Source organism: Rhinopithecus roxellana, chromosome 9, assembly GCF_007565055.1.
Source record: "Rhinopithecus roxellana isolate Shanxi Qingling chromosome 9, ASM756505v1, whole genome shotgun sequence".
NCBI classification, from domain to species: Eukaryota; Metazoa; Chordata; class Mammalia; order Primates; family Cercopithecidae; genus Rhinopithecus; species Rhinopithecus roxellana.
Window position 1 is genome coordinate 21,718,524 of NC_044557.1, and position 15,501 is coordinate 21,734,024.

The following is a 15,501-nucleotide window of genomic DNA, read 5'->3' on the forward strand; positions in this document are numbered from 1 at the left end:
GACAGGTACAAACAAGCCCAGACCATGAACACTACAATAAATACTTAATTATTCAATGCCCAGACACTGATCAACATCCACAAGCATCAAGACCATCCACGAAAACATGACCTCACCAAACAAACTAAATAAGGCACCAGGGACCAATCCTGCAGAGACAGAGGTATATGACCTTTCAGAAAAAGAATTCAAAATGGCTGTTTTGAAGAAACTCAAAGAAAATCGAAATAACACAGAGAAGGAATTCAGAATCCTATCATAAATTCAGCAAAGAGATTGAAATAATTAAAAAGTCAAGCAGAAATTTTAGAGCTGAAAATGCAATTGACATACTGAAGAATGCATTAGAGCCTCTTACCAGCAGAACTGACCAAGCAGAAGCAAGAATTAGTGAGCTTGAAGACAGGCTATTTGCATATACACAGTCAGAGGAGACAAAATAAAAAAGAACTTAGCACACCTATAAGATCTAGAAAATAGCCTCAAATGGTCAAATCTAAGAGGTAGTGACCTTAAAGAGGAGATAGAGAGAGGTTAGAGTAGGAAGTTTATTCAAAGGGATAATAACAGAAAACTTTCCAAATCTAGATAAAGATAGCAATATTCAAGTACGAGAAGGTTATATAACACCAAATAGATTTAACCCAAATAAGGCCACCTCAAGGCATTTAATAATCAAACTCCTAAAGTTCAAGGATAAAGACAGGATCCTAAAAGCAGCATAAAAGAAACAAATAACATACAGTGGAGCTTCAATCCATCTCGAAGCAGACTTTTCAGTGGAGACTTTACAAGCCAGAAGAGGGTGGCATGATATACTTAAAGTGCTTAAGGAAAAAAGTTTATCCTAAAATAGCATATGCAGTGAAAATATCCTCCAAACATGAAGGAGAAACAAAGGCTTTCCCAGACAAAAAAATCATAAACTCTAAACCTGTCCTACAAGAAACGCTAAAAGAAGTTCTTCAATCTGTAAGAAAAGGAGATCGATGAGCAATAAGAAATCATCGGAAGGTGTAAAACTCACTGGTAATAGTAAATACACAGAAAAACACAGACTATCATAACGCTATAATAGTGATGGGTAAACTATTCATATCTTGAGTAGAAAGACTAAAAGATGAACCAATTAAAATAATAACTATAACAACTTTTCAAGACATAGATAGTCCAACAAGATATAAATAGAAATACTAAAAAGTTTAAAAGCAAGGGGACAAAGTTAAAATGTAGGGTTTTTATGAGTTTTCTCTTTGTGTGTTGGTTAGATTGGCTGTTTACACAATCAATGTTAAGTTGTCATCAGTTTAAAATAATGGGTTATAAGGAATTATTTGCAAGCCTCATGGTAATCTCAAATCAAAGAACATACAATGGATACAAAAAAAGAAAAAAACACAAAAAGCAAGAAATTAAAACATACTACCAGAGGAAAATCACCCTCACTAAAAAGAACACAGGAAGGAAAAAATGAAGGAAAGGAAGACCAGAAAACAAATAATAAAATAGCAGGAGTAAGTCCTTACTTATCAATAATAATATTGAATATAAATGGTCTAAATTCACCCATCAAAAGGCACAGGGTGGTGAATGGACTAAAAAACCAAGACTCAGTGATCTGTTGCCTTCAAGAAACACACTTCACCTATAAAGAAACACACTACTGAAAATAAAGAGATGGAAAAAGATATTCCATGCAAATAGAAAAAAAAAAAAAAGAGCAGGAATAGCTATGCATACATCAGACAAAATAAATTTCAAGACTAAAACTATAAAAAGAGACAAAGAAGGTCATTATATAATGACAAAGGAGTCAATTGAACAAGAGGATATAACAATTGTAAATATATATGCTCCTGAAACTGGAGCACCTAGATATATAAAGAAAATATTATTAGAGCTAAAGAGAGAGATAAACCCAAACACAATAATAGCTGGACCTCAGCACCCCATTTTCAGCATCAGACAGCATCTAGACAGAAAATCAAAAAAGAAACATCAGACTTAATCTGCACTATAAACCAAATGGATCTAACAGTTATTTACAGAACGTTTCACCCAAGAGCTGTGGAATACACATTTTTCTCTTCAGCGCATGAATCATTCTCAAGGATAGACGATATGTTAGGTCACAAAATGAGTCCAAAAAAATTTTTTTAATGAAATTATATCAAGTAACTTTTCTGATGACAATGGAATAAAACTAGAAATCAATAACAAGAGGAATTTTGGAAATTATACAAACACACAGAAATTAAATATCTGCCTGAATGACCAGTTGGTCAATGAAAAAATTAAGAAGGAAACTGAAAAAAAACAAAACATACCAAAACCTATGGGATACAGCAAAAGCAGTACTAAGAGGAAAGTGTATAGCTATAAGCACCTACATCAAAAAGGTAGAAAAACCTCAAACAACCTCACAATGCATCTTAAAGAACTGGAAAAGCAAAAGCAAACCAAACCCAAAATTAATAAAAGAAAATAATAAATATCAGAGCAGAAATAAATGGAATTGAAATGAAGAAAACAATGCCAAACATCAACAAAATGAAGTTTTTTTGGCCAGGCGCGGTGGCTCATGCCTGTAATCCCAGCACTTTGGGAGGCCAAGGCGGGTGGATCATGAGGTCAGGAGATCGAAACCATCCTGGCTAACACAGTGAAACCCCGTCTCTACTAAAAATATAAAAAATTAGCCAGGTGTGGTGGCGGGTGCCTGTAGTCCCAGCTACTTGGGAGGCTGAGGCAGGAGAATGGCGTGAACCCAGGAGGCAGAGGTTGCAGTGAGCCGAGATCACGCCACTGCACTCCAGCCTGGGTGACAGAGCGAGACTCTTTCCTGCGTTCCCCCCCACAACAAAAAGAAAGTGTTTTGTACCTGCAAAGATAAAATCTACAAACCTTTGGCCAGACTAAGGAAAAGGGAAAGAAGACCCAAATAAATAAAGTCAGAGAGAAAAAAGGAGACATTTCAACCATTACTGCAGAAATTCAAAAGGTCTTTAGAGGCTACTAGGAGCAACTATATGCCAATAAATTGGAAAAGCTAGAAGAAATGGGTAAACTCCTAGAGATGTACAACTTACCAAGACTGAACCACAAAGAAATCCAAAACCCGACAGATCAATGACAAGTAACAAGATTGAAGCCATAATAATAAAAATCCCAGTACCAGATGGCTTTACTGCAGAATGTGACCAAACATTTAACAAAGAACTGATGCCAGTCTTCCTCCAACTCTTCCAAAAAATAAGGGAGAAGGGAAAACTTCCAAACTCATTCCAAACTCATTCTACAAGGCCAGTATTGCCCTGGTACGAAAACCAAAGACATACCAAAAAAAGAAACTACAGGCCCCAATGAACCTTGATGCAAAAATCCTCGACAAAATACTAGCAAGCCAAATGGAATATATTAAAAAGACATTCAACATGACTAAGGGGGATTTATCCCAGGGATGCAAGGATGGTTTCTGATCAGCAAATCAATCCATGGGATCATTTCAATTGATGCTGAAGAAGTATTTGATAAAATTCAACATCCTTCTTGATTAGAACTCTCAAAAAACTGGGTATAGTTGGAAAATATCTCAACACAATAAAAGCCATAGATGACAGACACACAGCTAGTATCATATTGAATGTGGAAAAGCTGAAAGCGTTTCCATGAAGATCTGGAACACGACAAAGATGCCCTTTTTTTTTTTTTTTTTTTTTTTTTTTCAGATGGAGTCTCACTCTGTTACACAGGCTGGAGTACAACGGTGCAATCTCAGCTCACTGCAACCTCTGCCTCCTGGGTTCAAATGATTCTCCTGCCTCAACCTCCCAAGTAGCTGGGATTACAGGTGCCCACTGCCATGCCTGGCTAAGTTTTGTACTTTTGGTAGAAACGGGGTTTTACCATGTTGGCCAGGCTGGTCTTGAACTCCTGACCTCAAATGATCCACCCTCTTCGACCTCCCAGAGTGCTGGAATTACAGATGTGAGCCACTACACCTGGCCAAGGATGCCCACTTTCACCACTGTTATTCAACATACTGCTGGAAGTCCTAGCTAGAACAATCAAAAAAGAGAAAGAAATAAAGGACATCCAAATTGGAATGCAAGAAGTCAAATTCTCATTGTGTGCAGATGATGTGATCTTATAATTGAACTCTGGCAGTGCTGCAGCCGATCCATGTCATTACACATTTGTCCAACCCCATGGAACTCACAATAGCAAGAGTGAGCCTTTATGTAAACTGTGTACTCTGGCTGGTGATGAGGTGTAGGTTCATTGATGTAAAATGCCCCACTCTGGTGAGAGTGTTTACAGTGGGGTTTACACTATACGTGTTGGGGGCAGGCGACTTATGGGAACTCTGAACCTTCCTCTCAATTTAGCTGTGAGCCTAAAACTGGTCTGGAAAATAGTCTTCTTTGGCTCACGATCAAAGAATGCTAAAAAGAATTTGAAGTCTTATGACTTGCAGTTAATATAATAATACTATTATCAACCTCCTGCCCTTAAAACTTTACCACGCAAAGAACAGAACTGGATGCCAAGAGTAAATACTGCTCTGCCTTCCGGACCCACAGTTGCCATTTTCCTTCCCTCTCCTCCTGTCGCTGGCTCGTCTTGGGACAACCTGCTGTATGCCTGTGGCCACTGCATTTCTGCTCTTAATCATCTGCTTTGTGAGCCTAGAAATGACAGTCATGCATGCGAGAATGATACCTAGATTACAAGCAAAGACGACGTGAGTGAGAACACAGGACGGTTGTGTGGCTTCTCGGAGCTGGGGACATCTGTTCCAGCAGCTGGAGGCTTGCTTCTCTGTGTCCTTACGGGCTCCTGGCTGCGTGTAAGTATTAGAGGACTCCCCTCCGCTTTATTTCACTGAGAGCTCATCACCTCTGTCACTCTCCGTAAGCGTCTTAAGCGTGGGTGTCCCACTTTACAGTCATAAATCCTCTCACAGTGACTCACAACACAGGGACCTCAACTCAAGTACATTTTGAACTGGAAAGCTGAATTTGTGACAGGCAAAGTTACAAGAAGGAGATTTCAGCCAGATTATTATTATTATATTATTATTATTATTTGTGAGACAGAGTCTCGCTCTGTAGCCCAGGCTGGAGTGCAGTGGTGCGATCTCAACTCACTGCAACCTCCACATCCCTGTTTCAAGAGATTCTCCTGCCTCAGCCCCCTGAGCAGCTGGGATTACAGGTGTCCGCTTGCACCTCTCAGGATGGGCGGCTGAGGTCCTCGGGTGCTATGGAGCCTCTGCTTTCTCAGCCCACCATGGTTGGGTCAGGCTGTTCACATTGCAGTTCTTGGGAACTGTTTGGGATTCTCTTACTATAAGAGGGTTTGTTTTCAATGCCTAAGCCTTCTTTTATCCTGCATGGGGTTTGTGACAAGCCACAGTCTCATCGGGGTGATACAAGTTAATAGCCACAGGCATTTTTGCCAGGAGAGCATGTGGAGAGGACACCAACCACCTGGCGAGCTCTGCACCGAGAGTGATCCGAACTGCACTTAGATCCAGCCACCTGCTGGGAAGTCCTACAATAGTATTTTTAACGGCATGGCAATGTGAGCACTCACCTCTGAATTCCCTGTCAAAATGCACATCTCTGGCTGCATCCAGGATACGATGGAGTAAGGGAGAATCTCTCATGTCAGGACACAGAATCCCTATGTTTAAGGAATAGTTGCAGTGACTCTTCTGGGCCCAGAGGCTGGACGCTGCCATGGCTATCTCCACACAGCCGTCTCATTAGCACTCTGGGGACTGCTCTGATTCAGATTGTTAGGAATACAAAGCTGAGGACGTTGATGAGGCTTCGTGACCTGTCCCAGACTGTACAGACAGCAGAAAACAGAGCTGCCATAATGAACCATGAACGACCGTCAGCGTTTTATCTACTGAGTCACAACCATTACTGAGGACCAGGCTGTGGGGATTGATGACCGAGGCTCCACCACCCACTCCCGCCCCCCCAGAGCTCTCAGGTGTGGAGACTGATGACCGAGGCTCCACCACCCACTCCCGCCCTCCGGAGCTCTCAGGTGTGGGCACTGATGACCGAGGCTCCACGGCCCATTCCCGCGTTCAGGAGCTCTCAGGTGTGGGCACTGATGACCGAGGCTCCAACACCCACTCCCGCCCTCCGGAGCTCTCAGGTGTGGGCACTGATGACCGAGGCTCCACGGCCCATTCCCGCGTTCAGGAGCTCTCAGGTGTGGGCACTGATGACCGAGGCTCCAACACCCACTCCCGCCCTCCGGAGCTCTCAGGTGTGGGCACTGATGACCGAGGCTCCACCACCCACTCCTACCCTCCAGAGCTCTCAGGGAGCCTGGATGATGAATTCATCCGCCCGCGGCTGTATGCATTCAACTGTTCAGTTTCTGCTGCTGAAGTGTTTGGAGGCATCGTTAGGGCCTGAGAACGTGTTCTAAAGTGTTTGCCACGCAGCGTGGCCCACCAGCAGCAGGGCTGCCTCACTGTGCCAAGACCCAAGGACAGGCATGACATACGGTGATGCCAGCAAGATGGGCTCTGAAGGAAGGCCCTTAACATACCTCCTTCCTGACCTTTGAGGAACTAAGCACAGTCAGCTGTTCTGTGCACAAATAGGCTTAACTGGGCTGGGCGCGGTGGCTCATGCCTGTAATCCCGGTACTTTGAGAGGCCAAGGCAGGCGAATCACTCGAGGTCAGGAGTTCGAGACCAAGCCCAGCCTACATAGTGCAACCCTGTCTCTACCGAAAATACAAAAATTAGCCGGGCATGGTGGTGTGCGCCTGTAATCCAAGCTACTCGGGTGACTGAGGCGGAAGGCTTGAACCCGGGAGGTGGAGGTTGCAGTGAGCCAAGATTGTGCCACTGCACTCCAGCCTGGGTGACAGAGTGAGACCCTGTCTAAATAAAAAAGAGGGGGCTGGAGGCAGACAAATAGCTCCAATGGCTCATAAACATGCAAAGGCACCTCCATGCTCCTCCAGGATGTGGAATGGCCACAAGAAGACACGTGCGTCCCCAGGGAACGAGGCTCCAAGCCCGTTTCCATGAGGAGGGAGTTTCCAAGGCTCCTGGTCTTGGCCTCTCTGCAGCTCCTACCTCAGCCCCTTCTCCCCAGGGGAGGAGCATGGGGAGCAGCCCCTCCCTCACATCTGGGCTCTCCGGTGAGACCTGCCCCCAGGAGCAGGGCTCTGTGCTCACTCACAGGGAGTCCTGGTGCCCTGACACCCTGTGGGTAGGTGGGGGCTGAGTGCATCTGACCCCCTGGGGTGGGGGTTGAGTGCATTTGACACCCTGTGGGGGGTGGGGGGGGCGGCTGAGTGCATCTGACACCCTGGGATGGGGGAATGTGTGCACTGACTCGGGTGGCCTTCACACGCCCACGTGGCAACAAACCCAGTACCACTCTCTGGCACAGCTCCTGTGGGTGAGGCCATGGCTGTGGGTCCCACCTGCCTGGTATGTGAGCCATTTCCCAGTTCATTCTCACCCGGGTGGCGGGTGGGAGGACGTGTTCTACGTTAGCTCCCCCAAGCCCCAGTGCACTTGGGAACTTTCATGGAGGAGGCGCTGCTGGTGGAAGGGGAGGGGACACCGGGGAAGACGCGGGATGGCCCTAATGCTGTTACCGGTCTGCCCTGGTACATCCCGACCCGCTCCAGGGGCAGGGGACTGTGCCTGGCAGTCCTACTGACCACCTCTTTCATTTTCTGGGCTTTGTGATGTTTTGGCATCTTACAGAGCTTGCTGGCCAGGCCTGGGACAGGCTGTCCTCCTGGGGTCAGCCCATTCTTAGAGCTAGGAAGGGCTTGGCTGGGAGCTCATGTCCAGACCAAATGGCCAGAGTCCACACCCCCAACCCCTCCTCAGCTACTCTCACACACAAGCCCCACCCTTTATCACCCCTGGGCCTGGTACCAGGCAACTGGAGACCACCGTGATAGCACAAAGCCCACTGGAAGGACTCAAACCAGTGCAGTGAAGTGGCTCCCTCTGCCCCAACCTGCCTTCCCCGCGAACCACAGTCAAGGCGCCGACCTCAGCTTCCATGTGCTCCTGAGGCCCTATGTGGTGTGCCCTGATCCCCCGCTGGGGTCCGTGAGCAGACAGAGGAGTCCAAGGCACCTGGGAGTGGGAACGGACACCCCAGCTTAGAAGCTCTGTGCGGGGGGGAGCTTCAGGAGCCGGTGAGGGCAGTTCCTCACTTGACGGTGGGAGGTGTCAGCCCTGGGTCCCGCGTGCAGAGCTAGGATCCCTGATTCACAGGAGAAAACGCCTCATCAGACACGCGCTGTGGAGAAAGAAAAAAGCAACCCAGGCACGCCAGGAGCACTGGCACTTTCTGCATGATTTATTTCATCTCGGCAGGAACTGACAGACATACAAGGCTCTGCGCTATTTATGCCCAGGATTTTAAAACTCAAGCATTAATAAATACATTACGCAGATCACAACAGCTGGCCTGAACTTGGCCTTCAACAGGTGTAGTTTACCTTTAATAAATGGTAACATTTGAGAATCGCTTAGAGCTTGAATAGGCTTTGGAGGAGCTTTGATCTCACACGAGAACCCGTCTCCTGTTTTATGTGCGTTCCATCCAAATCCATTCACTTGGCGTGTCTGAAGCACCTGCCAGCACAGTGTCTGTGCCGGGTGCCTGAAGGTTGCACAGCCCAGACTTCCTCCTGGATGTGGAAAACGTGGAAACGATGTGGCCACTGAAAGAAATTCAAGGCAACTGAAACAATTGCAGATTTCCATTTTCAGCTCGTTATCTTCTTACGAATAATCACATTGCAGAAGGGGAAAAATCAGAAAGTTGATTGATTTTTAACCCAAAAACAAAACTTTTTGTAAGCTAAGAAAGCATCTAAAATTAACAAGAACACAAAAATGCACTTTTGCTTACATTTGCTCTACTAAGATCTTACAACAGATTATGTCTTGAATCTATCTTGACTTCAGAAAGACAAAAGAAGGCTGAAAACATCCTATTTCCAAATCGTTTACAGGAAGTGACCAACAGATTCAACGGTTGCTACCAGAATTACTGAAGTGACACCAGAAATTAGCAGAAACAGAGCAGATGATTAATTTCTTATTTGTAGCCAAACTGATACAGTCACGAGTTTTAGTTAAGTAGCCAAAGGATTTCCACAACATTCATTTTCTTACAGGAGAAGTCGGTGCCTCCAGACTCAGAAACCAAATCCTGAAGTTCCAACTCCAGCTCTACAAAGCTGCAGGAAGCAATGCAGAGTGGAGGGCTGTTCCCAAGACGAAGAATAAAACCGGAAGGAAAAGGAGGAAGGCTCAAGCTCATTCCTCTGCATCCCAAATGAACCTTGATTGGCAATAGAGAAGGGATTGCTGTCAACTAAGCAAAAGGTCAGGCTTCCGTGCATAACATTTTCCCCAAAGGACACCACTGCCTTTCCAGACATTTGGAAAGGCCCCTGCATATGGGTTAATTTCATGAGTCCGACATTTGGAAATGCCCCAGCATATGGGTTAATTTCATGAGAAGTGTGGATAGCTGTTATCAAGGCACTAGCCTCATCTAACTCTTTTAACAGGTGGATGACCAGGAATATTTTTGCACCAATCTTTTCCTACACAGTGTTGGACGCACACTTAGACCATCACTTTGAATTCGAAAAGATCCTACCTGGGGCATCAGCCGGCGCCAGGCAGTCTCAGCAATGCCTCTGCCCTCCTCGCAGCAGTCCCAGAATCAAAGCCTTGGAGGGTGTGGCTTTTCTCTTTGTTTCATGGGTGCAAACCCTAGCGGCTCCACACCCCACGGACTGGCCCCCAAAAAGCAAAAACGCGGCTCACGGCATGGCAGGTCCTCTAGTATGTGTTTCTATGTGATATCACTATTTAGAAATGTGGTGTACACTATTCTATATAATTCCACAATAGGTTGGCTGGACATCCTTTAATGGTTGGTATTAATTCCTTTCTCTTATTAAGTTTCTTCGTGCATTTTGTTGTGAGGTGACAGGGAGTACCTGGGGCTTTGCTGCTGGGGCCCCACAGGAAGCTGTGCTACGTCTAGTGTGGGCATTCCTTCACTAAATGAAATGCTGGAAAGCCACAGGAACTGCACGTGACTGCAGCCGCCACTTCTCATATCCTCTTGCGGGGACAGTGTTACTCTGGAAGCCCAATTTCCACATTGCATTTTCAAACAAACATTACAGGAATGATTTCACAAGTAAAATCACAGTGATAACAGCATATGAGTTTGATATTTAAGGACTGAAAATATTAGCCTGGTCCTGGTCCCATTTCATATAAAAATTTCTACCATTAATAATAAAATTCTAGAGGAAAAGGCAGGACAGTGTGAATGGTACATTGCTGAAAATGAACATTATTTGTTTCCTTTTGCTGTAAATACTGTTTCTACAACCATTTCTCCAGTATACTCCTATAAAAGGCGGATCAAGTCAGGCGATATGAAGTCTGTTTTTCTTTCCCAAGATGATTAACCAAGTTGCCAAGCTATCCCCTCAGTTCACGAGTAACCATGGGCAAGCAGACACGTCCCCAGAACATACTCTAACCCAGATCATAAATTCCAGTCCCCAAGGCATGCATAAGGTTCAAGCTGATCACTTCTAAACACACTTAACTGAGACCTCTCATAATGACAGACTCTTTAAAAAGCATAACCTATTTTTCAATTACCCACTGATTTCTACAGAGATGGCAGTTCCCATCACTGGATTAACAAACAAATAATATTAAAGTAGGCATGATTTCAACTAGTTACGTTCCAGTAACTTTCATTTACTTTTCCTCTTACAGTAAGAGAATGGGTTGGATTCGGAGTTCAAATGTTTGCCTCCATCTGTGAGCATGAATCTCATCCTCAAACTCGTAAGTCCTCTGTATACACACTTGAAAAGTAAAATGTTAAAACAAATGAGAAACGACCCAAATGATTTGTTTTTAATCCTCATACCCTGTCAATGCAGTGAGCCTCATGTTAATTCTATCAGGGTATTTTGGAATTTAATTCAATACAATTAAGTACATGCAGTTTACTTGCTAATCTGTGCTGATAAGCATGTCCCTTCCTTGTTATAAACCTTACTATGCCCACTGTCACTTGGCCACACTTTCTTAGAATAATGATTGTAAAAATTAATCTCCCTCATCAGAACTACACGATCCATATTTAAAACTTCATAAACAGTGGGTTCAAAATGTGCCTACACTTTTTTTTGATAGAACTGTCAAAACAAAATGATTTTCCCCGTTATTTAGGAATAATATTTTATCTTGTTCCAGAATATGAAAGCGGCTGGGGATAGAGTGGGCTATCAAAGATTGCTTTTTAGACAAGCACCCCGGTAAGTTTTTCTCACTTATGATGGGCTGTTTGGTAACATTTAGCCACTAAAGACTTAAAATTTAAATAATGGTAAATCATCGCTACATCAGTTAACATCCCTTAAACTGAAAATATGAAAGCCCCGTCGGTCCAACAGTGCGCCAGAGCTGCTCTAGGCATGTGAGTTTGAGTAGCAATGGTGTGGGGAGAGAAATACTTCCAATGCATATTGGACAAGAAACCTTACTGGTAATCAAAAATTTACCTTTAATGCTTATTAAATTACTCTTTTTGGAGTTGAGCCAACCAAAGCAAGCACATGGTACGAAATTTTCAACTAAATTAGAAAGAGCTTTACTTATCAGTTATAATTTTAAATCTCAAGCCAAAAATAAAAAGCATGACCCTCTCTGCGTGCTTCCCCCGATAGTTCGCAGCGACCTACTTCTGCGTCCCAGGCTTCCGCGCACAGCCTCGGTGCTCTGCGGGGTTCGGGACACCCCGGGGCCGGCTGCAGGCTGCCTCAGGACCCCGCACTGTACCCTGAGGATGACCCTTTGGATCCCACAGCCTTCTGTGTCCCGTGTCCAGTCTGTCAAGGGACCCAACCGCACACCACCTGGGTCTCAAGGCATCGACTCCCAGAAGCAAAGAGAAGCAAAAGGAAAGCAAAGCGGAAGGGCCCTGAGAGCGTCCTCGGGGATCCTTCGAAGCATCCACACCGCCAGCACGTCTAGCGGCCCCGACTCCCCGCGTCCTCCTCCGTGGGCTCGATGGGACCCGGGCCCCGCAGCCCCCTGCGAGGGAGACGCCCGCCGACCCCGCCGGCCTATGCGGCTCCCTGCTCCCCTCGGGGCGACTTCTCGGGTAGGCTGAGAGCGAACGGGATGAGCACGCCCCGGACGTCCAAGGGGGCGCCCAGCGCCTCGAAGCCGCCGCCCTGGCCTGCGTCGCCGCCGGCCTCGCCGTCCCGGGCGGGCTGGAAGCGCCAGGTGCCCGCGCGGCTCACGCAGTAGATGGCGCCGTCCAGGGCGGCGCAGCGGAAGGGCTGCAGGCCCGTGGGGGCGCCGGGGGGTCGCAAAGGCGCGGCACACGGGCTCCACTGCTTGGCCAGGCAGTGGTATCGGGACACGCTGACCCCGCCCGGCCCCGTCGCCTGCGCCTCGCCGCGGCTGCCGCTCAGGTCGAAGCGGTAGATGAAGCCGTCGAGAGCCACCATGTCGGCCGAGCGCTCGCGGCTGCTGCTGCACGGGCACTCCTGCCACTCGTCGCGCCGCGGGTCGTACTTGAGCAGGCGGTAGAAAAGCGAGCCCCCAGACACGTAGATCTCGCCGTGGCAGGTGGTGGCCTCGTGCGCCACGGCGAAGGCGCCCCGGGGCAGCGGCGCGACGGGGGCCCAGCGATCAGCGCGCGGGTCGTAGCGCTCCACGCTGAGCAGGCACTCGCCGCCCACGGCGTAGAGGTGGCCGTCCAGGGCCAGCAGCCGCAGCTGCGAGCGCGCCTGGCGCAGGGGCCTCACGGAGCTCCAGCTGTCTGTGGCCGGGTTGTAGCAGAAGACCTGGTCGGACGGGCGCGCGCGGCCGTCGGGGCCCGCGGGCGCCACGCCGCCCGCCACGAAGAGGTAGTTGTAGAGGACACACAGGCCGCAGCCCCGCGCCGGCGCGCCCTCGGGCAGCCGCGTCAGCTCGCGCCACTCTCCGGCCGCCGCGTGGAAGCAGTAGACGGCCGCGTCCCCGCGCGCGTCCGCGTCCCCCGAGGGGCTCTGCGGCCGGCTGCCCGCGCGCTCCCCCGCCGGCCCCAGCGCCGCAGCCAAGAGGTGGGCGCGGCCGGCGCGCAGGCGGCGGCGCAGCAGCAGGTCCCTCTCTGCGCCCGACAGGCGGCCGAACACGGCGGGCTCGCGCAGCACCTCCAGGTAGTGGTCGCTCATGAAGCAGTAGGCGGCGTCGCGCAGCTCGTTCAGCCGCTGCCGCTTGGCCGCGCTCAGGACCTCGTAGCAGTTGGCCAGGCTCAGCTGCGGCCCCACGGCGTCGGTGGCGCGCTGCGCGGCGCCAGGCAGTTGCAGGCGGCGCGCGCCGGCCACCACCTCGGCCACGTTGTCGGGCCGCACGCCCGCCATGCGCCCGCTGTAGGCGTCGGCTAGGAGCAGCCGCAGAGCCGCCAGGCTCACTCCCTGCACCCGCAGCACGTCCCGCGACGCGCGCGCGCGGAAGTAGTCGCTGCGCGCCGCCAGCACTGCCTTGTGCGCGCGCAGCCGGCGCCCGGACACCTCCAGCACCAAATCCGGCTCCCCGTACACCGCCCCGAACCCCGGGGGCACGGGCGCGGGCTCTCCGGGCTCCTCGGGGGACGCGGGGTCCTCAAGCCAAACGCGTGGCTCGGGGGACGCCGCCGCGGGCTCTTCCGGGCACGCGCGCTCCTCGGGGGACGCGAGCTCCTCCGGGGACGCGGCGCCCGCGCTGCCGGCCTCCCACTGCCGCTCCACCACCCGCGGGCCACCGCTGGAGGGCGGGGAGGTGGCCGCGCCTTCCGCCGCTGAGGCGAGGGACTGCGGCGGGGACTCCTCCCCGGAGCTGAAGCACAGGGACGCGCCGAGACTGCAGGGTGTCTGCGCCGGGGACGCGGCGCCCTCGCTCTCGCCCTCCCCCGCAGCCCCGGGCTCCGTCCCTGGGTAGAGGACGCAGGGGGCCACCGCGTGCTCCATGGCCCGGCTGTGCTGCACCCGCACTCCCCCGGCTCCACAGCCTGCAGGTCTGGCCAAGGTCGAGCGTTACTCCGGGGTTTCCAGCCTCACAGCTTTTCCTGGCACGCGATCAGATTTCACTTCTGTGTGTCCACGCTTTTTTGCTGTGTGTGTGTGAGGGGGGGAATCTCACACGCTGCTCCCCACCCGCCGCCTTTCCCCTCTCCTCTCCAGTGAGGAGGGGTGTGTCCAACTCTTGCTGAACTTCTGAACCCGTCACTTTAAATCTGCCCAGAAAGTCTTGGTGAATGGATCTCCGGCCGGTGCAAGACCACGTCAGCCAACATACAGCACTGACTGGAGCTGCAGTTGACTGTGGTTGTTTCTGCAGCCTGGGTGACCAGGTGTTTCTCTCTGCAGTCTGAGTGACTAGCTGTCCCTCTCTGCAACGCCGGCTGACCAGGTGTCTCTCTGCAGTATCGGATAACCAGGTATCTGGTGCGCCCTTTCTGGAGTCCGTGCTCACCCACTCACTTCACATTCCATCATATCACCGCACCCCCAGGACGCAGAAAGCTGAGATCGGCTGTGGCCCCAACTTCAGAGCCCTGATTTAACCCCATGTCTTGAAAGGAGCCCCTGTGGGCTCTCCTTCTTTGTGGCTCCCACTTGTGGCTACACAACTTCAAGGTCACGGGGAGGACACTGGTCCTGCGCGCTGGTCTCAGGAGCCCTCCCCGTGTGTCGGCGTCCGCACCTCCCCATGTACTGGGTCATCCGTAATTCACTGCCAGGGAGGTGTCAGGAGAAGCCGCTGTGCTCCTGGAGGCCGTCCTTGCTCATGGGGCAGGACCCTTCCTCTGCAGCTTCCTTTGCTGGGATATCAGGTGTTTCCGCGTCCTCTCACCATTCTCTTGTTCCTGTTTATAGGACAGAAAGAGAGGATATTTGTGCGTTTTTCAGTAAGGTTATTTCGTGTCAGTGGAGTCTACCACCCTTCCCTCTTCAATATTCAGATTATAGAATTCAGTTTTGGTTGTAAAGGGGTTGTGACTTTTCTCTGCTGGAGAGTTTGATGAACAGGACATGCAGAATTATTTAGGAATTTTTTAAAGTACCCTCTCGATATTCCTTTCCTGATTTTGAGGACTCAGGAGAGCCCAGTTCAAGCATAGGCACCACCAAACATTAAGGCCTGACACGCGTTGGTTGAACCATATGAAGTTACTAGTTCTGTAGGTCAAAAGCAGTCGAGTATCAACAATTTCCTGTTTTCAACATAAAAAGTGTAAGTAGCATCAAGAACTCCTTTCAGTGAGAAAGCATGACTGGATTGTGTGATTTTATTAATTTATTAACAGATCACAAGTTTTTTTTCAGTGTTTCCCAGTTAATTATTTCAAATTCGGTTACAACTATTTGTAGAAAGGCGTTAGGATGCTTCTCTGGAATCAGCTT

At 49.4% G+C, this 15,501-nt stretch overlaps 1 protein-coding gene across 2 annotated transcripts in view; it reads right to left on the minus strand.

Annotated features, from left to right (window-relative positions):
• Positions 1–8,345: 8,345 nt before the first annotated feature.
• The window catches only part of KBTBD11 (kelch repeat and BTB domain containing 11), a 33,957-nt gene continuing 26,801 nt past the window's right edge, over positions 8,346–15,501 (minus strand). For both annotated transcript variants that reach the window (XM_030937983.1, XM_030937982.1), the window contains exon 2: positions 8,346–14,963. In XM_030937983.1, the coding sequence (XP_030793843.1) occupies positions 12,193–14,064 (1,872 nt within the window). In that variant the 5' untranslated portion in view covers positions 14,065–14,963 and the 3' untranslated portion in view covers positions 8,346–12,192. The remainder of the gene's footprint in view (positions 14,964–15,501) is intronic.